An 18,904-nucleotide genomic window follows, 5' to 3' on the forward strand; every position below is an offset into this window, starting at 1 on the left:
CGGGATGCCCTCACCTCGGCAGATACTCACTGTGCCCAGCTCCTTCCTGATGGGGAGACTTGGGGTACTCACCCTCACACGTGGTGCCATTGGCCAGCTGGAAGCCCTGGGGGCAGAGGCATTGGTAGGAACCTTCTGTGTTCTTACATTCGCCTCCAAGGCAGCTGTCCCGGGGACCTTCACACTCATCCACATCTGTAGGGCCACACGGGAGGAGGCAGCTGATGGCGGCACCTTCCAAGGTCAGGTTCAAGGGAAATATCTCTAGAGGGCCCTATCACCTGCCTGAGGGGAGGGGGACCCGTGGGGATGAGGGGACAGGGCTTGCAATGTTTATCTCTCTTCCGGGAGAAGCTAATGAGAGAGCCACGGGAGAGGTAACAACAGATGTTTTCCATCTGGCCCGGCTCCGGTTGGGCTTCCTCACACCCGATAGTCCTGGCCTAGGGTAACCAAAGCCTCCATCACCTGTCTTGACGGAGAAGCAATGGGAGATAAACCAAGGAAACAGATACCGGCAACCTGAGAAGGCAACTGAAACTCTCTTTTGCTTGATTGTGAGTTTGTTCTGAGATAGGATCTCATGTAGTTAACACTGGCCTGGCCTCTGACTTGCTAGATAGCCAAAGATGACCCTGAACTCCTGATTCTCCTGTTTCTACCTCCTATGTGTGCTAGGATTATAAGCCTAGGTCATCACAGCTGGCCTGCCCCTCCCCATTGCTCCTCCCCCACTCCACCCCTTTCTCTCCTCCTGTAGCCTGGCTGGCCTTGGACTTTTCATCTTCCTGACAAGGCTTCCCAAGTGTTAGGGTTATAGGCATCATCAACACTATTGCAAAGCACAGTGGACACTCTAGAGCCGCGGTTCTCAACCTTCCTAATGCCGCAACCCTTTAACGCAGTTCCTCATATTGTGACGACCTCAACCATAAAATTATCTTCCTTGCTACTTCATAGCTGCAATTTCACTACTGTTATGAATCGTAATGTAAGTATCTGTTTTCTGATGGTCTTAGGTAATCCCTGTGAGAAGGTCATTTGACCCCCAAGTTGAGAATCACTGCTCCAGAATCTCGTAACAGAGAGTCTCAAGGGTCTAGGCCAAGGCCCAAGAAACCCATGTGTCTCTTGTCCCTTGGTGCTGCTGGGACCCTGCGGCCTGTGCACCACCAATGCCTTCAGGGCAGTGAGACCCGGGTTTCTAGCCACTTTCCTGACTGCTTTTGGGGAGAAGGTAGGAACAGGTGTCCCCCGGCCCACTATCCTAGGTTTAAGTGGGAGCTCTTGTTCCTTCTTATAAATGCTCGGCTTGTCTACGGTGTCCCATCTGTGCTCTCCGCACAGGGAGGGGTCTCTTACCTTCACAGGTGTTGCCCAGGGGACCGGGCCGGTAGCCCTTATCACAGTCCTTGCAGAAGAAGGAGCCCACAGTGTTGGTGCAGACTCCTGTAGGGCAGACTCCAGGGAAGGCACACTCGTCCAGGTCTAGGCAGATAGAGAACTGTGGCCATGGACCCAGGAGGGCAGTCCCACCACTGAAGCCTTCCCTCATAACACCTCTTGCCAGTCTCTGAGTTTGAAGAATACCCTGGAACTCTGGACAAGGGCAAACCCTGGCCATATTCTATGACACGCATCCCCCCCCCACGCACTTCCTTCCTAGAAGGCTCCATGGGTAGCCCCAGCCCCAGCTTACCTCTTTTGAGACAGGGTGTCATATCGCTCAGGCTGGCCTCAAACTCACTATGTAGCTAAGGCTGGCCTCGAACTCCTGATCCTCCTGTTTCTACCCCCCAAGTGCCGAGGTTATAGGCATGCACCATTATATGCAGCTTTAGCTTCTCTCTTGTCTCTGACCATTTGTCTCATCTCTGAATTTGGGAGTTGTGACCATAGCAGCTCTCTTGGGTGCCAAGCCCCCCTCCAAGTTCCCTCTGACCTAATCTGGAGACCCTAGGATCAACCCAAGGCTAGAAGACAAAGAGATGCTCTTTAAGAGGGAAGAAGGCTTCTACTGTCCCTTCGGACCCTGTCTGCCTTGTATTACCTTCACAGGCAGTGCCGTCTCCGTTCACCCAGTACCCACTCTGACAGGCTGAACAGGTGAAGGAGCCCTCGGTGTTGAGGCAGAGGCCGGAGGGGCACGAGGCTCGGCTGGCACACTCATCCACATCTGAAACAGGCCATTGAGTTCTGTATGGGATTCTGCAGGGCGGACATGCCAGAGACTCATAGGTGGTCAGGGAGGGTCGAAAGCACAGGTGTTGGCATGAGGAGGATAGGGTCTCGGGCCTGGCGGGCTAATTCAGAGGAGGCTGCAGGGGTTGGCATGCAGAGGGAAAGGTGATGCGGGCTTGATTGGCCCGTGTAAGAATGGAGCTACACCTTTGTACCTCGGCAGCCCTTTTTGTCTGGGGTGACCTCGTAGCCCGGCTCACAAGAGCATCTGAAGGAGCCTTCCACGTTGATGCAGCTTCCATGGGCACAGATCCCAGGGGTCAGACACTCATTCACATCTGGGGATAAAGTCCAAGATGGGGGCACTGGCCTCCTCTCTTCCTTGGGCTATTCTCCCTGCTCTAGCAAGCCCAGACCATCTCAATTGTGAGTCCCCGGCAGCACCCTCCAGAGGGACTGCGGGCCAGCCTTGGAGAGCTGCGAAGCCATGCTCCTTCATTCCATCTAGGTGGAGCAGGGTCATACCCTCCTGAGTGCTCCTCAGCCCCTGTAGTAATACAGAACCCCCTGCCTAGCCCTGGAAAAACAAAGCCACCTAGAACACCAGAAATAAGGCATCCAAGACCCTTGATTCACTCCATTGTGAGTCTGACCCACTAGTCTCTTACCTGCCACCAACAAACCATGTTCTGCACCCAACAAACAGTTACAGTACATGGGTGGGCAGCGTGGAGAAAGGCCAAGCCATGCTTGGGTGGCTGTGGCTGTCCTGAGGGCCTGGGAACCATCTGCCCTCTTAGGAGTCTCAAAGCATCTATTCAAAACATGGCCCCTCCTGGCATCAGAACCTTGGGCCTTGTTCCCTGCGGGGGCTGAGGGAAAGAACACTCCTCTTCCCACTGACACGGAGTTGTTTTGGGAACAAGAAGCACCACTGCTATTTAGTGTGTAGCTTCCTGATGTCGTAGGAAAGCAGAGGGCCTGGTGGCTGGCTCTCACTACCATCCAGCCCAAGACCCTGGAGCTTTCCATCCCGGGCCACAGAAGCCAACCACAGAAGCTTCTGGAACTTTGGGATAGAGCCTCAGAACGGATGTGGCTAAGCAGCTGCACAGGGCCCCACCCTAGCTGATTCAGAGGGCAGAGTCCCATAACAGAAGCACACCCACGCCATGCTTAGCATCATCTGAGAACCCAACCGGACGATGGGGACGATGCCCTCTAAGCCCCTTCTGTCTGCCCACCTCTTCCCCTCCCTGTGTGTGTGCTCAATCAGCCATCCCAAACCTAAATAGCCTCTCGGTGCCTTGGCAATCAGTCCTTACCTACACAGCTCCCACTCTGGCCTATGTAGCCCTCCTCACAGGCCAGACAAGCGTAGGAGCCAGGGGAGTTGACGCATCTCCCATCAGGGCAGGTACCCGGGTGACGGCATTCATTGATATCTACAAAACAACAGTCCCTCCCTTGGTCATCTCTGAGAACCACAACCCATGGGTATTTCATGTCTGCAAATCTTTGACCCTGCCCTGTATGGGGGGACTAGGTGTCAGTTTCCGTATAGATGAACACTAGGAAAACATGAGCTGCCTGCCCTGTGTTCCCAGCCCCACCTCCCACTCATGATCCTAGAACAGAGGTAAACGAAAGAACTTAAAAAATGGAAAGACTCCCCAGGTCACTGCAGTAGGCTGTGGGTACTGTTAGCTGTAGGAAGTCAGAGAGCTATGTGTTTCAGCCTGGATGGTTTGGGATGGTCCCTCAGATCACTCTTGGTGACATCAGGCAAGGCAGGAAGATTGCATTTGCCAAAAGGAAAGGCCCCTGAGTCTGCCCTACCTGCAGTGCGTCAGGTACATCCGTGGAAGGTGTACGCAGCACTGGATGCTGGGCATTTAGGAGATATGGAACTTACTAATCTTCAAAAAATAGCCTATATCTTCATTTTTGGGTCATGGTATGTTTTTGCTTCCGGGTTCCTTGTCGGGTGGCACCAAAAGATTAGTGCTAGCCAATGAGGTGTGAGTGGGTATGAGGTAGGTAACTAGTGAACCAAAGCATTTCACCGCATGCAACCCTTGAGTGTCTTCCTTCCTTCCTTCCCTCTTTCTTTCTTTCCTTCCTTCCTCCCTCCTTTCCTTCCTTCCTTCCTTCCTTCCTTCCTTCCTTCCTTCCTTCTTTCTTTCTTTCTTTCTTTCTTTCTTTCTTTCTTTCCTTCCTTCCTTGCTTGCTTTTCCTTCCTTCCTTCCTTTTCCTTCCTTCCTTTCTTTTCCTCCTTCCTTCCCTCCTTCCTTCTTTCTTTCTTTCCTTCCTTCCTTCCCTCCTTCCTTCTTTCTTGCTTTCCTTCCTTCCTTCCCTCCTTCCTTCCTTCCTTCCTTCCTTCCTTCCTTCCTTCCTTCCTTCCTTCCTTCCTTCCTTCCTTCCTTCCTTCCACGGGGACTGGGCATATTCCAGACCCCAGCTATGCTTTCAGTCTAGTACCAAAGTAAGGAAGCCTGGGTCCAAGTTCTCAACTGATTCTTGATAGACACAAGACGCTGATAAGATTGACTGTGTCCTCTGTGACTGACTTTGGGGTTGGTTGTTAGTGAGGCAGAACCTAATGTAAGCTGCTCTGCTACTCCCAGCTTTCTTCTTAGAGCAGAGCCCCAGGGAACGACAGTGATGTGAAGATGTGAGGAGTCTGTCAGGGAGAAAAAGAGAGAGACCAGAAGACCAAAGCAGCTCTAGTCTCCACCTGAGCCAGGGAAGCCTCTCGTGAATGGGAGTGGACAGAACTGAGCCACTAGACAAGCTGATCAAAGGAGGCAGAGGAACATTCTGGATGGAGTGGACGCCATCAGCCCACAACCTGAGACGATTCCATGGAACTCAATAGTAGCTAAAGTGGAGCCTGTCACCGGGTGCCTAGTCAAGAGTTTGAATTTTAATCTAAGGTTATGGAATGCCTTGGTAGATTCCAATATTCTGGTTTGTTTTGGGAACTATTTATTGCTGTATTCCCAGCCCGTGGCTAACACACAGCTGGCACTCAGCAAATGTTTGCTGACCAAAAGACAAAACAGTGTGCCTAAAATAATACGCATTATCCTCTTAGTAAAAGGCTGCTAAGGAGACAGCTAAAGGGATCCAAGGAATGGTCACACAGGGACTAATTTGTGAGTCTGCCATCCATACGCTGGGAGGATGCCTGGGCATCTTTCCAGGGACCAGTCTCTGCGTGGGGAACAGTGAGGGTACCCACCTGTGTTCCTGGTGAGAGCATGAAGTGGGAGTGGTGGGCAGGAGGCAGAAGTTCAGGGGTCCCTGGGTGAGAGTCGGGGACAGCCAAGACCCTGGCATTGTCAAGGAGAATCTGCTCTCCGTCCATGGGAACCCAGAGTCCTGGGTATGAGGGAAATGTCACTGAGATTGCTGCATGGGCCACTGTCCAGACCTCACAGTCTCTCACCAGAGACTTCAGGTTTCCGTGGACAGAGTTGGAGACAGAAGAAAGGGAGAGGAAATTGACTGGGCTCCCGGGGTGATGGGCAGGGTCTGTGGTTACTGATGGAAACCCGGAGAAGTGTACAAACTACATCATTCTTTCAACAGCCCCAGAGTGTCTGCCCAGAGGCAAGAACTCAGCCTGACCTCCCTGATGAGGTGTCTGTCTAGAATCCTTCCTCCTGATGGGACAGAGCCATCCCGAGTAGGGCACGGAGTCGGGACATGATAGAGAGAGGGCCTTACAGTGTGCTGGAGGTGGTTCTGCGCATCTTGTGTATGTTAGCTGAGCAGTCCTCTGAGATGAGTGTGGCAATTCCCATTTGCAAACATGAAACATGAATACAACCCAGACCTGTCTGCTCTGGAGCCTGTGCCCTGGTTGCAGAAGGTTAGTATGAACCTGATCTTTTCAATGCTCTGGCATTTCTTGGTTCATTTCCTTCGGTTTTACTTTTCTGTTTAGTAAGTCCTGATGTTAGATGCACAGTGCTGTGGCGCCTGATGAGGCTCTCTTACCAAGCGCTTAGCGCCTGGCCAGCTGGCACATAGAAGGGGCCTATCAAGCCCTGTGTTCACTCTGCATTCTCTTGTAAATGCCAAGTTATCTTGTTTCTCTTGATCTAATGAGGACAAGGGGCGGCTTCCAGCTTGGATCGTGCCCAGGCCTGAGTTATAGGTGGAAAGGCACAAAGAGGGGAGCCCTGAGCAAAGGCGAGGCACTGGGGTGAAGACAGTTTGTTCTACGTCTCCAGCTGTGGTTCCCCTTCGCTTAGTTACCCCGGGACTTTGCTTCCCTGGTAAGCAGGCCGGGGAAAGGTCTCCCCTTCACAAGGTCCACGAGCTCACCCCTTACTTCCAGGACTCTCTGGAACCAGGTAAGACAGGATAGTGTCTTACCTGGTTAGTGATGGTGGCAGGTCCTAACCTGTCTACGAGGAGACTAGTTAGCAAAGTCTGAGCCCATCTTTTAGCTGTATGTGGGGAAGCGGAGATCTATTGAATCCATTCATCAACCAGCGTTTGTTGGGTGCCCATGCACAGGTTGTCTAGAGACATGGTCCACCCTCTGGGAGTTTATATATTAGCAAGCTTTAGTAAGGAGACTAAAGGGGCCAGAGAGATCAACTCTTCCTCTGCTATATGCAAAGACAACACATTTTCCAAGGTGATGGGGCAGAGGTATGTAAAGATGTTCATTCCTGTCGTGTCACGTAGATTTGTACTTCCCTGCAACAGGGGCCATACAGGATGCTGATGTATCACCCCAAAGACAGGGGCGCTCAGGGATTCATAGACGTGTCTCTGCCAGTGGGAACTGGCTTAGGGTCAAGGGACTCTGTGGAGGAGAGCTAGAGGACGAGCTGAGGGTGGGTCGTGTGGAGGGCAGCGCGGACCCATTATCCCCACGCCTTACCTTGGCAGTGTCCTTGTCTGACCATGATGTAGCCCCGATCACATTCACAGTGGTATGAACCCTCCGTGTTGCTGCATCGCCCACCACTGCACACCCCGGGCTGCTCACACTCATCTATATCTGCAAACACACAGGATGGTCCCCCATCAAAGCCAGCCCTGGACGGGGGGTCCTGCGGCATCCTTTCCAGAGGCCACGGACAAGGCTGCTAGGTAAGGAAGCCATGTTCGCTGCAGTAGGATTGATAGAGGGATTCTTAGGTCAGCTGTCAGAGACTGGTCAGACCCCCCCACGGCCCCTTGAGTTCTTTTCTCCCAGGATAGCTACTTCTAGGGCCCATGGGAGCCCTTGCAACTTTCTCCTCCTGATGTAAGGCCTGGGTTTGGGGTCAGGTGTCAGTCCATACAGTATGATCCGAGGGGTTCTCCCTGCCCCAGCTAGAACAGTGGACACTGGGTCCACCACTAGGGTCCTTCTAGGACAGAGAGCTGGGGTTGGGGATTTAGCTCAGTGGTAGAGCGCTTGCCTAGCAAGCGCAAGGCCCTGGGTTCGGTCCTCAGCTCTGGAAAAAAAAAGTCAAAATAACAGAGAGCATTGCAGGCAGCCAAGGGTCTGTAACGCATGGCTTATATCATTATCCAAAGCACACTGACCCCCTCCTCTGAGGAAAGGGAAGGAGCTCGTATGCAGAGCAGACAGCGGAAAGCCAATGGCTCCCTCTCTAAAGCCCGATCTTGGTCAGGCCACTCCCGAGTTACACCTTGGCTCCTTGCTACCTCCAGCCCCATTGCAGTTAGGACCCGGCCCCAGCCCAGCCCTGCGGTGTTTACCCAGGCTCTCTGGTATAATCTTAGCTATGGTAGATTGCCGTGAGTCCCGCCTCCAAATCTCTGTACACACGCACGCCTCTGCTGGAAGTGTCTTTCCCCTCCTGATGACCAGCCGGTTCCTATTCCCATTTCACACAGTGGCTCAGTTTACCAGCTCTGTCCTGTGACCACTCCCTGGCTCCACCACCAAACCCACCATGGCCTCATCTTTTCCCCCCTCTAGCTCCGGTTCAGATACTTCACAGAGTCCTTGTCAGACTGAATGAAAGGCAAAGAGCTGAGAGAAGTGCCTGGCAGGAAACACGGAGGAATGTTTGTTAGCGCCGCTCAGGCATAAACCGACCGACAGAACCCAGGGAGCTTCCACCTCAGCCATGCTTCCTATCGCTCCAGCTCACAGTGGAGTCTCTGGCAGACCCGCCACATGCACCCTCCTCCGCTCCCATGGAGATGCTGGCCTTTGGTACAGGGCGGACCCAGGAACCCTCCTGGCAACGACTCTCCGGGGAATTCAGAAACAGCTGTCTGAACTCTCAGAAGCTCTACTGCTAACAGCAGAAGGAAAGAGAAGGAACTGGAAGGCAGAGCGAAAAGTGGAAACCTGATGGGAAAAAATGGGGGACGCCAGAACCACCGCTTAATAAAGAGACAGTGCTGGTTTGCAGAGAAAAATGGAAGTGGAGAAGTGGGTTCCTGGCAGCCACACAAAGACGAACCCCAGTGGGAGAAAGCATCCTGGAAGAGGTAAGTAAAGAGCCCAATGTCTATATGACATAACAAAACCACAACGCATTAAAAATAATGCAAAAAGGGGGGGGGCAGCAATGGTTCCGTGGGCAAGAGTCAGCCACCAAGCCTGGCAACCTGAGTTCGATCCCCGGAACCCGCGTAAAGACGGAGAGAACCAGTTCCACATGAATGCTGTCTTCTGACCTCCACACGAACACCCTTACATAAAACAAATAAGATGTAACAGAAAACACAAGGTACACCCAAAAAGTCACAAGAAAAAAAAAAACCCACAACCACACTTGGGAAACAAGCAAAGGACAGGAGTAAGCAGTTCACAGAGGAGGAGCCCCAAAGGCCAGAGTGCAAAGATACACACTTATACCAAGGCAAGTTATATCCAAACTCAAATAAATCCTTAATATTTAAATGACTTACATTTATTTCTACTTAAATTAAGTTAAAACTTGTCATGGTTTACAATGATCAATTTATACATACAAATCAATGCTAGATTAAAATAATGAAACACTGCTTTGGGAGACGGGCAAAGTTTCGGAAGTGGACGCTAAGTTGGATTAGGGCCTTCAAGTGGCAGCCAAGTCCCAGCGGTCGAAGGACTTAGGCTGACCTCAGGTCCCTCCCGCTCCTACAGCTGGCAGAGACATCCGGACACCAGGCTGGCACAGGACAGAGCCTCACGTCTGGGCCAGACCTGGCAATGTCCTTCCCTGTAGCCGTAATTTGCCTATGGCCAGCTCCCAGACTCCCAGACTCCCTCTGGCCTCAGCACCCACCCAGGCTGCAGGAAGCCTGGAAAGCCCGTGTCCCTGGCCTTTCCCCTGGCTCTGCCACCCTGCTCTGAGTACTGTAGCACACGTCCCCTCCTTCCCAACAGCCAGATGTCAGAACCATCTACCCTTAACAAAGCCTCCTGGCAGCCACTGCCCACAGGACAATGGCCATGTACTTCAGCCTGGCACTGGAGTTACTTCACAGACTGGCTTCGCCTGCCTCCACTTCTGCTAACACCCTCTAGTCACCCCAACGTCACCGTAACTCCCAGGACATGCCAGGCCTGCCCACCTGCTGGCCTATGCAGAAATGGTTGCCTTTCCCTGGACTACCAGCTCCATCTACTCCTGCTGCTCCTCCTCAGGTGCCTGGTACCCTGCCTGTAAAGGTGTGGACCCTGGGAGGCAAACCAGGCTTTGGAGATGGCGTGGCTTTGAATCTGGATCCAATGCCGCTACACCTAGGTGTCGCGTCCGTGGGTGTTTCAGCTCACCTTTCGAAGCTTCATTTGCTAAGGCATAAAGTGGGAGTAAGGACTGCAAGGGCTGGAATGATGGGCTTTATATAATAAAGTGCTTAGGGTGGCTCTGGATATAGTGAGTGCTCATTCAATGGGAGCTGTTATTACTCTACCCCAGTTCAAGTGCCCCCTCACGGAAACCTTCCCCAGTTCTCTGCTATTGTCAGCTGCTTGCTCATCTAACTCGATAGTGCTATTATTCTTGCTCGTGCATCGACTGTCTTCGGACCTTTAGCACAGGGCCTGTACCTGGCCACTCAGTCCGGGCTGGAGTACTCACTGACCCGGTTCCCTCACGCTCCTGTTTTAAGCTGGCTTCTCTGTCTCCTTTCCTCACATAATGAAGTGAGGACTTGGATGCCTCTGGATTCTCAAGGCCAGATCCTTGGAATTGGACATTGAGGAGATTCTGCCAATGGAAGGCCTCATGACTCCATGGCCATGCCCAGGGGTGGGGGCTGTGATCATGGCCAAGCCTCTGACTGGTGCTGGAAACGTGAGCCCCAAGGACAGGCAGTGCCATTCTCCAGGTGAAAGTTTCCCAACTACTTCTGGGTCCCCGGGCACTGTGTGGAAAATACGTCCTTATTTCTTCGTGAACTTATTCATAAAACCGTACAGGCGCGTTCTATTTATAAAAGGGTTTGCACCGTGTGCTGGCTGGTTTTATGTCAACTTGACATCAGCTAGAGTCATCTAGAGGGAGCTGGAGCCTGTAAGGCATTTTTTAAGTTAGTGATTGATATAGAAGGGCACAGCCCATTGTGAGTGGGGCCACCCTGGGCTGGTGGTTCTGGGCTCTATAAGAAAGGTAGCTGAGAGCCGGGCGGCAGCGGCGGCGGCGGTGGCGGCGGCAGCGGCGGCAGCGGCGGCGGCGCACGCCTTTAATCCCAGCACTCGGGAGGCAGAGCCAGGCGGATCTCTGTGAGTTCGAGGCCAGCCTGGGCTACCAAGTGAGTTCCAGGAAAGGCGCAAAGCTACGCAGAGAAACCCTGTCTCGAAAAACCAAAAAAAAAAAAAAAAAAAAAAAGAAAGGTAGCTGAGCAAGCCATGAGAAAGCCAATAAGAAACCCTCCTTATCCTGCCTCCGGGTTCCTGCCCTGTTTGAACCTCTACCTTGGCTTCCCTCAATGGACTGTGAATCAGGATACGTAAACCAAATAAACCCTTTCTTCCCCAAGTTGCTTTTGGTCATGGTATTTCGTCACAGCAGTAGTAACCCTAACTAAGATGTACAGGAAGCCTGCTTACTAAGAGTTGCCTAAAAAAAAAATAAAAAAAATAAAAAAAAAAAAAAAGAGTTGCCTAACTATGGTTAGGCCTTCTTGGGGGAAGGTCAAAGCCTGCAGGGGTCCCCACTGCTGGGGACCAGAACTCTTCTCCCAAATGTCCCCCGGTCTGCTGAGAGCCCAAGCTCCAATCCTCCTGGCTCACCCTCATCCCCCCCAAAGGAAAGGCTCCCCTGTCACTTGAGTCCTGGCTTTTGGTCCCCATCACCAGCCAAGTCTCTGGCCTCTTCTTGGCTCCAACCACACAATTCCTTGAGGCCTTGCAAATATTGCCATTTTCTGGATTCCTCTTCCTCCTTGTGGTCCCAGCACAAGCTCAGCTTGCTCCCAGATCAAGGCCAGAGTGCTGTCTGCTTTCCCGTGGCTCTGGTACTCCCCGGCGGCCACACTCTGCGTGCCTGCCTCCTCCTCCACCCCACTGTAGGGCCTAGCCAAGAGGTGTTGTCCTATGGCCGTCCCAGGCCCAAGGCAGGTCTGGCTTACCTTGGCACTCCTGCGTGTCTCCCAGGGTGGCCAGTGAGTAGCCGGGGTAGCAAAGGCAGGAGTAAGAGCCCACACTGTTGACACAGCGTCCTCTTCCGGCGCAGGGGTTCCTCAGACACTCGTTGTCATCTGGCCGGAAGGAAGCAGGGAAGGGGGTCACGGAGGCCAGGGTGCCTTTCAACTGCCCACACTAGAGGATGGTGCTGTGTGGCATGGGAGGGACAAGGTAGAGGGAGCAGAGGAGGCAGAGGTGGAGATGGAAGCCTCCAAGGCCAAAGTCACAGGCCAACCTGCCAGGGCCTCTTAGGAGCCCTTGGGTGGTGGTCAGTGTCCCCTCCCTGCCCATTGTCCCCTAACTCAGTGGCTCCACAATCATTTCCTCTCTCCCTCCAGCCCACAGTGAAGGTTTCTCCTTTGCACAAAAAACACTGAACAGAGAGGGATGATACACCTGATGATTTATCTTGGTTTCAAACCTGTCCTCAAGGGACAGCCCTGGTGAGGCCTTGATCAGCTCTGCAGGCAGAAACAATGGCCACTTACAGAGGGGTGGGTGGGAGTTCTGGCTGGGGACCCTTTCTCCTAGAGTCTGATGGCCCTCACAGCCTGGCCACAGCCTAAATTAATGTCTAGTTAGCTGTGTCCACAGCAACGGCTTTCCTGAGCTCATGGGCCACAGTACCTTACTTGGAGCTTATGCAGCCTGGCCTCTTGACTCAGTCTCCACACCCTGTTCCTCTTTGCCCCCCCCACCACCACTCAGCAGGTACAGGTCACCCTGTAAATACCGGTGCAGTAGTCCTGGCTGGGGTGGAGCCGGTAGCCAGGGTTGCAGATACATCGGTATCCATCGGGGAGGTTCACACAGGTCCCAGGACCACAGACGTTGGAGGTCCCAGCAAAACATGGATCAAAGCCTGTGGAGACGGAGCGAGTAGAGGTGGTGGCTGAGGGAAGGGTGCATGAGGGCATTAGAGCAGGGTCGGGGGAGAGCAGGGACAGGTTCAGGGGCCTTGGAAGACCACTGGAAGTCTACCTACCCTTAGTATACCCTCTCGCATCAATGTATAGCATGGCTTCCGAAGACTCAGGGGACCTGTGCCTGGTCTCTGAACCACCTGGGTACGTCCTCCTGACAGAGACCTAATGGCTTCTGACAGCCCATACTCTGTACAAATGACCTCCTTACTCTCACCCTGAATTTGGGCACAGCCCAAAGAACCAGTGCCACGCACCCCAGAAACTCTTACCCGTCTTCCCATAGACTGACAGACAGACAGATCTAGTGAATAGGTTACATAGATTGAAGAAATTAGATTATTTTTCTTGTATCTCTAATCTTGTATCTCTAATATTAGAGAAGTGACTGACACTTATGAATGAATGAATGAATGAATGAATGAATGAATGAATGAACCAATAAGGGAACACTGTTTTCATCTGTGTCCACCCTGTTGTGTTATCCTATACCTCACACACCTAGGGCTCCCTTCCCTGCCCCATCACTCTGAGAGAACCCAGAAGGTTCACCAGAAGTGGCCCAGGTTGGTTCACAGAGGGGCTTCATGGCCTTGCTAATGTGCCCTGAACGGAATGCCCACAGCGGCCTGTGTGCCAGGTCATCTGCTCTTTAACCTGGTTCCAAGCGTGTACTAGCAGTCCCCAGCCAGATTCCAAAGTGTCTGCTCCGAATGTGAGGCCAGAAGACAGCCGGGCAGCAGCTGGATCGGACACAAGATTGAAGCTGCTGCTGGTGACTTTATCACCTGCATGGCTGAGGGCCACTGCCGGGCCCGGCCTGGCTGCACTGTACCCTGGCCCTTCCTCCAGAAATATTTCAGTCTCAAGCGCTCCCCAGCTGAGCCCCGCGCCCTCGGCCCTTCCTGCCTGCTTGGAAGGGGATGCTCCCTGGAGTCTCAGGAGACTTCCTCTGAATCCTGGGAGAGGTCCGTTGAGAACTCTCGGGAAAGCCAAGCCCCCATCCCACCTGCGACTTTCTCTGCACCAGGCTGCACAGGCTTTTCCCTTTCCCTGGAGGAAATCCAGAACTCTAGTCACCTTGACTCCTACTCAAGGTGACCCTCTCTAGCTAAGAGCACAGCTAGCCCCTAGAGAGGTCAGGCAAGGGGGCACACACGTGCAGAGAAAACAGTGTGACAATCCTACAATGTTAACCTTGCTTCTCTTGAACCAAGCCCCCAGACAACGAGCCTTCGTAGAAGGACATTCCACAGCCAGGTGGGTTTGCCAGGAATCTCCCCCACACCACCCCTCATCACTATGGCTGATCAGAGGGAGCCAGACACAGGGTCTGGACACTTAAACAACCCTGTGCAATATAACTCTGTTACACCCTTTCCGTGGACAGGTGACGGTCACTGCCAGGGCTCTCACCGGCTTTGTCCCCTCTCACCTCGCCTCCTATTCTAAGAACTCCCCACTCCATGCTCCAGGAAGATCCATGGCTTCCCTGGAGTCCTCTGAGTAGGACCATCCTTCCAAGGGACGTTAGTGCCCAGGCGGGGCTCCTGTCTTTTCTAGGTAGGCTTTGTGCCCTCTGTAGGATCAGGGCCAGGACCACAGCCAGGTCCGAGTTGCTGGAGACTATTCACGCAGTGGAAGAGGCAAGAGAGAAACTCCATTCACAGTCCTGCCCTGCAGTTCGGCTCTGGGCAACCACATCTCCCACAGGTGGGGGCGAAGAGCCTCCAAGGGCTACTGCAGCTACCTGGGGGACTCTGTGTCACCAGGACATCACTGGAGGGAGTCACTTTCTCTTCCTCTGGACTCTCTGGAACGCCCTGTCCAGGCAATGATGGTGTCGGTCTGCTGGTGGCATCCCCTGGAGAGGACAGAGGGGAGGAAGTGGAGCCCATTGGCTAGCAGTGGCCCTTCTGTGTTCTCTGATGTTCAGAGTCCCAAGAACCCAAAGTGGCACCTAGGGCTCCCACCGTCTACCCTCTCTTTTGGCATATCTGGTCCCCCTCCTTGTAGTCAAAGAACCTGAGGAGTGCAGAAATGGCTACTTGTCTGAGGCTGGACAGCTCGCGGGTGGCAGAAATGCCACCCCATCCCCCGATGCCCAATGGAACATTCTGTTTTCACATGTAATGCGTCTTGCAGTTTACAAAATGGTACTGCAAGTACAAGCACCCAGTTCCCGTGGGAGGCAGCAGGTGTCATGCCCACACCACGGCAGGGAAAACTGGGCACCCTTGACGCTGAGGCCAGCTCTGGTGAGAGGTCAGCTCAGGGTCAGGAGGTAAGATGAGGCCCCTGGAGGAAAGAGCTCTGGGGCCCCACCAGGCTGCTACATCAGCTAGGGCCTCCTTTTTGGCCTGATGTATGTGCTGAGTGGCATCATGAGATTAAGAAAGAGTTTGGTGGGTAGGAAAAGATTTGCGAGAAATCATGGGATCTCTTACTAACCGCACAGTCCCTTAGGGACTCAGAGTTCCCGGAAAGAGTGCTCATATGCCATATCACTCACCGCTTCTAGTTTGAACCCCACCGGTCAGTTCATGGGGAGTCATTCCACCACTAAAACTAAGGTCTCTCTCTCTCCCTTCTCTTCTCCTTCTAGGAGGAACTCACCTGGTATCCGGGCAGGTAGGTGGGGAACACTGGTTGTGATCTGCGCACAAATGGAGGTTATTTAGGGGGTGCGTCTTTTACTCCCAGGACATGTTTCTTTCTCCTTCACTTACCCCACCTCCTTCCTGTCCAGCCCTCTCAGTTAGTGAGTTTTTACTGCTGGTGTGTATTCTCTAGGCATTTTTCTACCCACACTCTCAACTGACCAGCTCCACTTCCTTATCAGTTGTAGCTATTAATTATGTGTTCTCTTTCAGCTCAGTGCTGGCCACACAGCAGAACAATAGAACTTATCAGAGCTACGATCCTCGCGTCATAGATGAAGTAACACATTAATTAGATCATCCAGGGCCACAAGGCCAGTGTGGCAAAGCCAGGAGTCATAGCCACACTTGGTGTCCCTCACCACAGCTATGGGCAGAGACAGATGGGGGCACAGGGAAGCACAGAGCAGCAGAGGACAGAAAGACACTGGGACATTGCTGGGACTGTGAGGACGTGGAGGGAAAGCTTTGATCTGAGAGGACAGCATGTGGTTTTTTGTTTTTGTTTTTGAGACGGGGTTTCTCTGTGTAGCCCTGGCTGTCCTGGAACTTGCTCTGTAGACCAGGCTGGCCTCTAACTCAGAAATCCACCTGCCTCTGCCTCCCAAGTGCTGGGATTAAAGGTGTGTGTCACCATGCCTGGCTTCAGCACATGGTTCTTAAGCTGGAAATCAAGGCTGCTGGAGAAACGGGGCATGGAGACAGGTTAGCTCATCATCATCAGGAGATGAGCAGGAACCAACAGCCTGGTCAAGGACTGGAGAAGCAGAAAGCATATTCACTCCTCTAGGGGCTTCAGAGATGCTCAGTCTTGGATGCACAGGGGCATTCTGGGCCCAGGGAAGGGGGCCAAACGCTCTTTCCTCAGTGAAATGGTTTGAGGTATTCATGCTTTCCCATGAGCTCTTCACAGAAGGTATGTATTAAACAAGCTCAGAGAACATGCCAGACTCAGGACCAGTTCTAGGTGTCACGCACAGCCTCAAGCTTGAGCAGCCGTCAAGACTAACTCCACAGTCGAATGGGTCCTTGACTCAACTTTGTGATCTCTCCCAGTGAGATCCGATATATGCTCCACCCTTCTTTTCTGCTCTCCTGAGACTATTCCCTGGGGTCTATGTCATTCTCTACATCACCCTAATCCAACCCCCTGGCAGGAAGACCCACTCACCTGAATAGCCCGAGAGTCACCTGGGAAAAGAAGATGATACAGTGTGAGCTCCAGGAGGGGAGGCAGTGACCTTCTGCCCCTCCGCTCACGGCCTGGCTGTTTCACAGTCTACACTCCACCCTGCATCCCCAGAGAGATGAGCAACATAGAGTGCAACTCTTTTTATCTGCCTCAGCCTTTCAACTCCCTCTTGGGGCTGGCCACCCCAGAGATCCAAGGCTAGAGAGCATACAGGTAGCCTAGCTCACCTGTCAGTTGGAGAAAGGAAGTCTCCTGGATTCTTTCCAGGTCTCCAGGGACAGAAGTCCCCCTCAGACAGCCTCATTAGACCCATAACAGACCTCCTCCTTCCTGTGGTCCTGATCACGTGGGTTACTCTCCATTCTCCCTGCTCTGGGCCATGGGCTAAGGGAGAACTTCTAGGAAAAGGATGAGTTGCCTCTGACTGGGCTAATGTCCCACGTCTACGGCCACTGAGTTCTGTTCTTGCCTCTCTGTCCCAGATTCTTGGAGTAATTCTGGTGATCTCTGAGTTTTCTTGGTCCTAACAGCTTCCTGGCCTTCTGTACTGGGTGACCTGGGCATGGCCCCGTGGTTTCCAGAGCACTAGCTGGAGAACTCAAGCTCTTCCTGGCTGACACATCCTGAGCCCCAGGCATCTGTGCTGAAGTTACTGTTCTGAACCTAAGGCCCGGGCAGGGAACTGTAAGGAAAAGGAGGATCCTTAGGTGTCACCCCCAGCTCAGATACCTTTGTCAGGGAAGGTCTCAGCCTCAATCCACGTGTCGGTGACTGCCCGGAGTGGTTGCCTCTCTGCTGCCCCAGGCAGAGGTCCACTGATCTTCTGTGTCTGTTCCCTGAAGGGGCTAGCCAGTTCCTCTTCCACGGCTTTCCTCATGGACAGGCGGATGTCTGAGCTTGAGTAGGTGTAACCATGACCAGCAGGGCAGATCTCCCTGAAGGCCTCTGAAAGACCGACAGAGGATGAACTGAGCCATGCCGTTCCTGCAAGAAGCCAGGGCCCCCTCTCCCCTCCTTCCCTCAAGGGGACAAGACAATTGTGGCTGCAAGGAGAGTCCCAGAGTTCTGGCTTGAAGGGCTCTATCCAGGCTGGGGAAGTGGCTGGGCACTGGTTTTGAGGAGGTATCCTGGTGGCCAGGTCTGGGGTGAGGATGAGGTTACCTGTGCCAGGCAGGGGACACTTTTCACACTTGCTGCCCCAGGCTTTGCCCACACGGCTACAGCAACATATCTGCTTGGTGATCCGTTGTATCAAAGGCAGGGTGCAGGTGCCAGACCCCAGCGACCGGTAGCACAGTCCCTGGTGCATGGAGACTGCCTTGTCCGCTGCAAGAGACAGGGCATGTGGGAACGGGCAGGTGGCTAGTGGGAGGAAAAAGCACAGAAGGCAGCGGGCAGAGGTGTGGTCGGCCGCAGGCACCGAGACTAGCCTGGCTCATGTCTCACTCTGGGAGTTCCGACGCTCGCAAGAACTTTGGGAGGAATGGCCGCAGTGGACTGCTCCCACATCTCCTGACTGGACCCTCGCTTCCCACCCTTATGTGAGAAGCAGGACCTGGGAACAGAGTTGTTTGGTTCCACCTGCTGCCTGTAGAGTGTTTACTAAAGGCTCAGGATGAGTAGAGGGCAGTGTGCCCTGAGGTCCACAGAGAGCCTCTCTGGGAAGATGAGATGAGGTGAGTACCCAAGGCTTGCCAGAGAGCTTCGAGGACAGGGACCTTGCCTGGGTCATCTTGGTCACTCGGAGCCATCCATGTGTCCGATGTATGTTTAATAATGCATGTTGAATGGGGGCATGGATGGCTCATTTAATTAATCAACTGAGTACTGAATCCGGGTGTGTAGCTCAGTGTGAGAGCCCTTGCTTAGCATGTCTAAAGCCCTGGATTTCAGTGCCAGCACTACACAGACACACATATACCCAAGACAAAAACCAAACCAACCAACCAATCAAACAAAAAACCAACCACTGAATCTATGAATCGTGTGGAGCTAAAAGAAAGTGGGTATTTAAAAATAGCCTCCTGCTTATTATCTCAGTAGGAAAAGATATGGCCAACCAGATTGAAAGAGACTTAAATCTTTAGAGGGCAAACCAGACAGACAGAGGACAGAGGAGTGAGGAGAACAGCAGCCAACGTTGAGAAGTCACGATTCTGAGGCATCCCGGCCAGTTCCATTATCTGCTACCTGCCGAGCCACACATCACCCTGGGCCTCAGCTTCTTTGTGTGGAGAGTAATGATGGAGGTGTGCCATGGACTGTGAGCACTCGGGCTGACCTGGCATGTGTGCCAACGCTATAGAGAAGGACTCGTTCTCCACAGATGCCCCTCACCCCCCTC

The 18,904-nt window shown here is 53.1% G+C and overlaps 1 protein-coding gene across 2 annotated transcripts in view; it reads right to left on the bottom strand.

Annotated features, from left to right (window-relative positions):
* The window catches only part of Ltbp2 (latent transforming growth factor beta binding protein 2), an 89,282-nt gene that overhangs the window by 10,680 nt on the left and 59,698 nt on the right, over positions 1-18,904 (bottom strand). For both annotated transcript variants that reach the window (XM_042260930.2, XM_042260929.2), the window contains exons 11-23: positions 17,722-17,886; positions 17,290-17,505; positions 16,540-16,559; positions 15,325-15,364; positions 14,459-14,572; positions 12,519-12,647; positions 11,731-11,859; positions 7,085-7,204; positions 3,507-3,626; positions 2,397-2,519; positions 2,051-2,176; positions 1,363-1,488; positions 73-195 (exon numbers count right to left, since the gene is read on the bottom strand). In XM_042260930.2, the coding sequence (XP_042116864.2) occupies positions 73-195; positions 1,363-1,488; positions 2,051-2,176; positions 2,397-2,519; positions 3,507-3,626; positions 7,085-7,204; positions 11,731-11,859; positions 12,519-12,647; positions 14,459-14,572; positions 15,325-15,364; positions 16,540-16,559; positions 17,290-17,505; positions 17,722-17,886 (1,551 nt within the window). The remainder of the gene's footprint in view (positions 1-72; positions 196-1,362; positions 1,489-2,050; positions 2,177-2,396; positions 2,520-3,506; positions 3,627-7,084; positions 7,205-11,730; positions 11,860-12,518; positions 12,648-14,458; positions 14,573-15,324; positions 15,365-16,539; positions 16,560-17,289; positions 17,506-17,721; positions 17,887-18,904) is intronic.

The sequence above is a fragment of the Peromyscus maniculatus genome, chromosome 14 (genome assembly GCF_049852395.1).
Source record: "Peromyscus maniculatus bairdii isolate BWxNUB_F1_BW_parent chromosome 14, HU_Pman_BW_mat_3.1, whole genome shotgun sequence".
Lineage (NCBI taxonomy): Eukaryota > Metazoa > Chordata > Mammalia > Rodentia > Cricetidae > Peromyscus > Peromyscus maniculatus.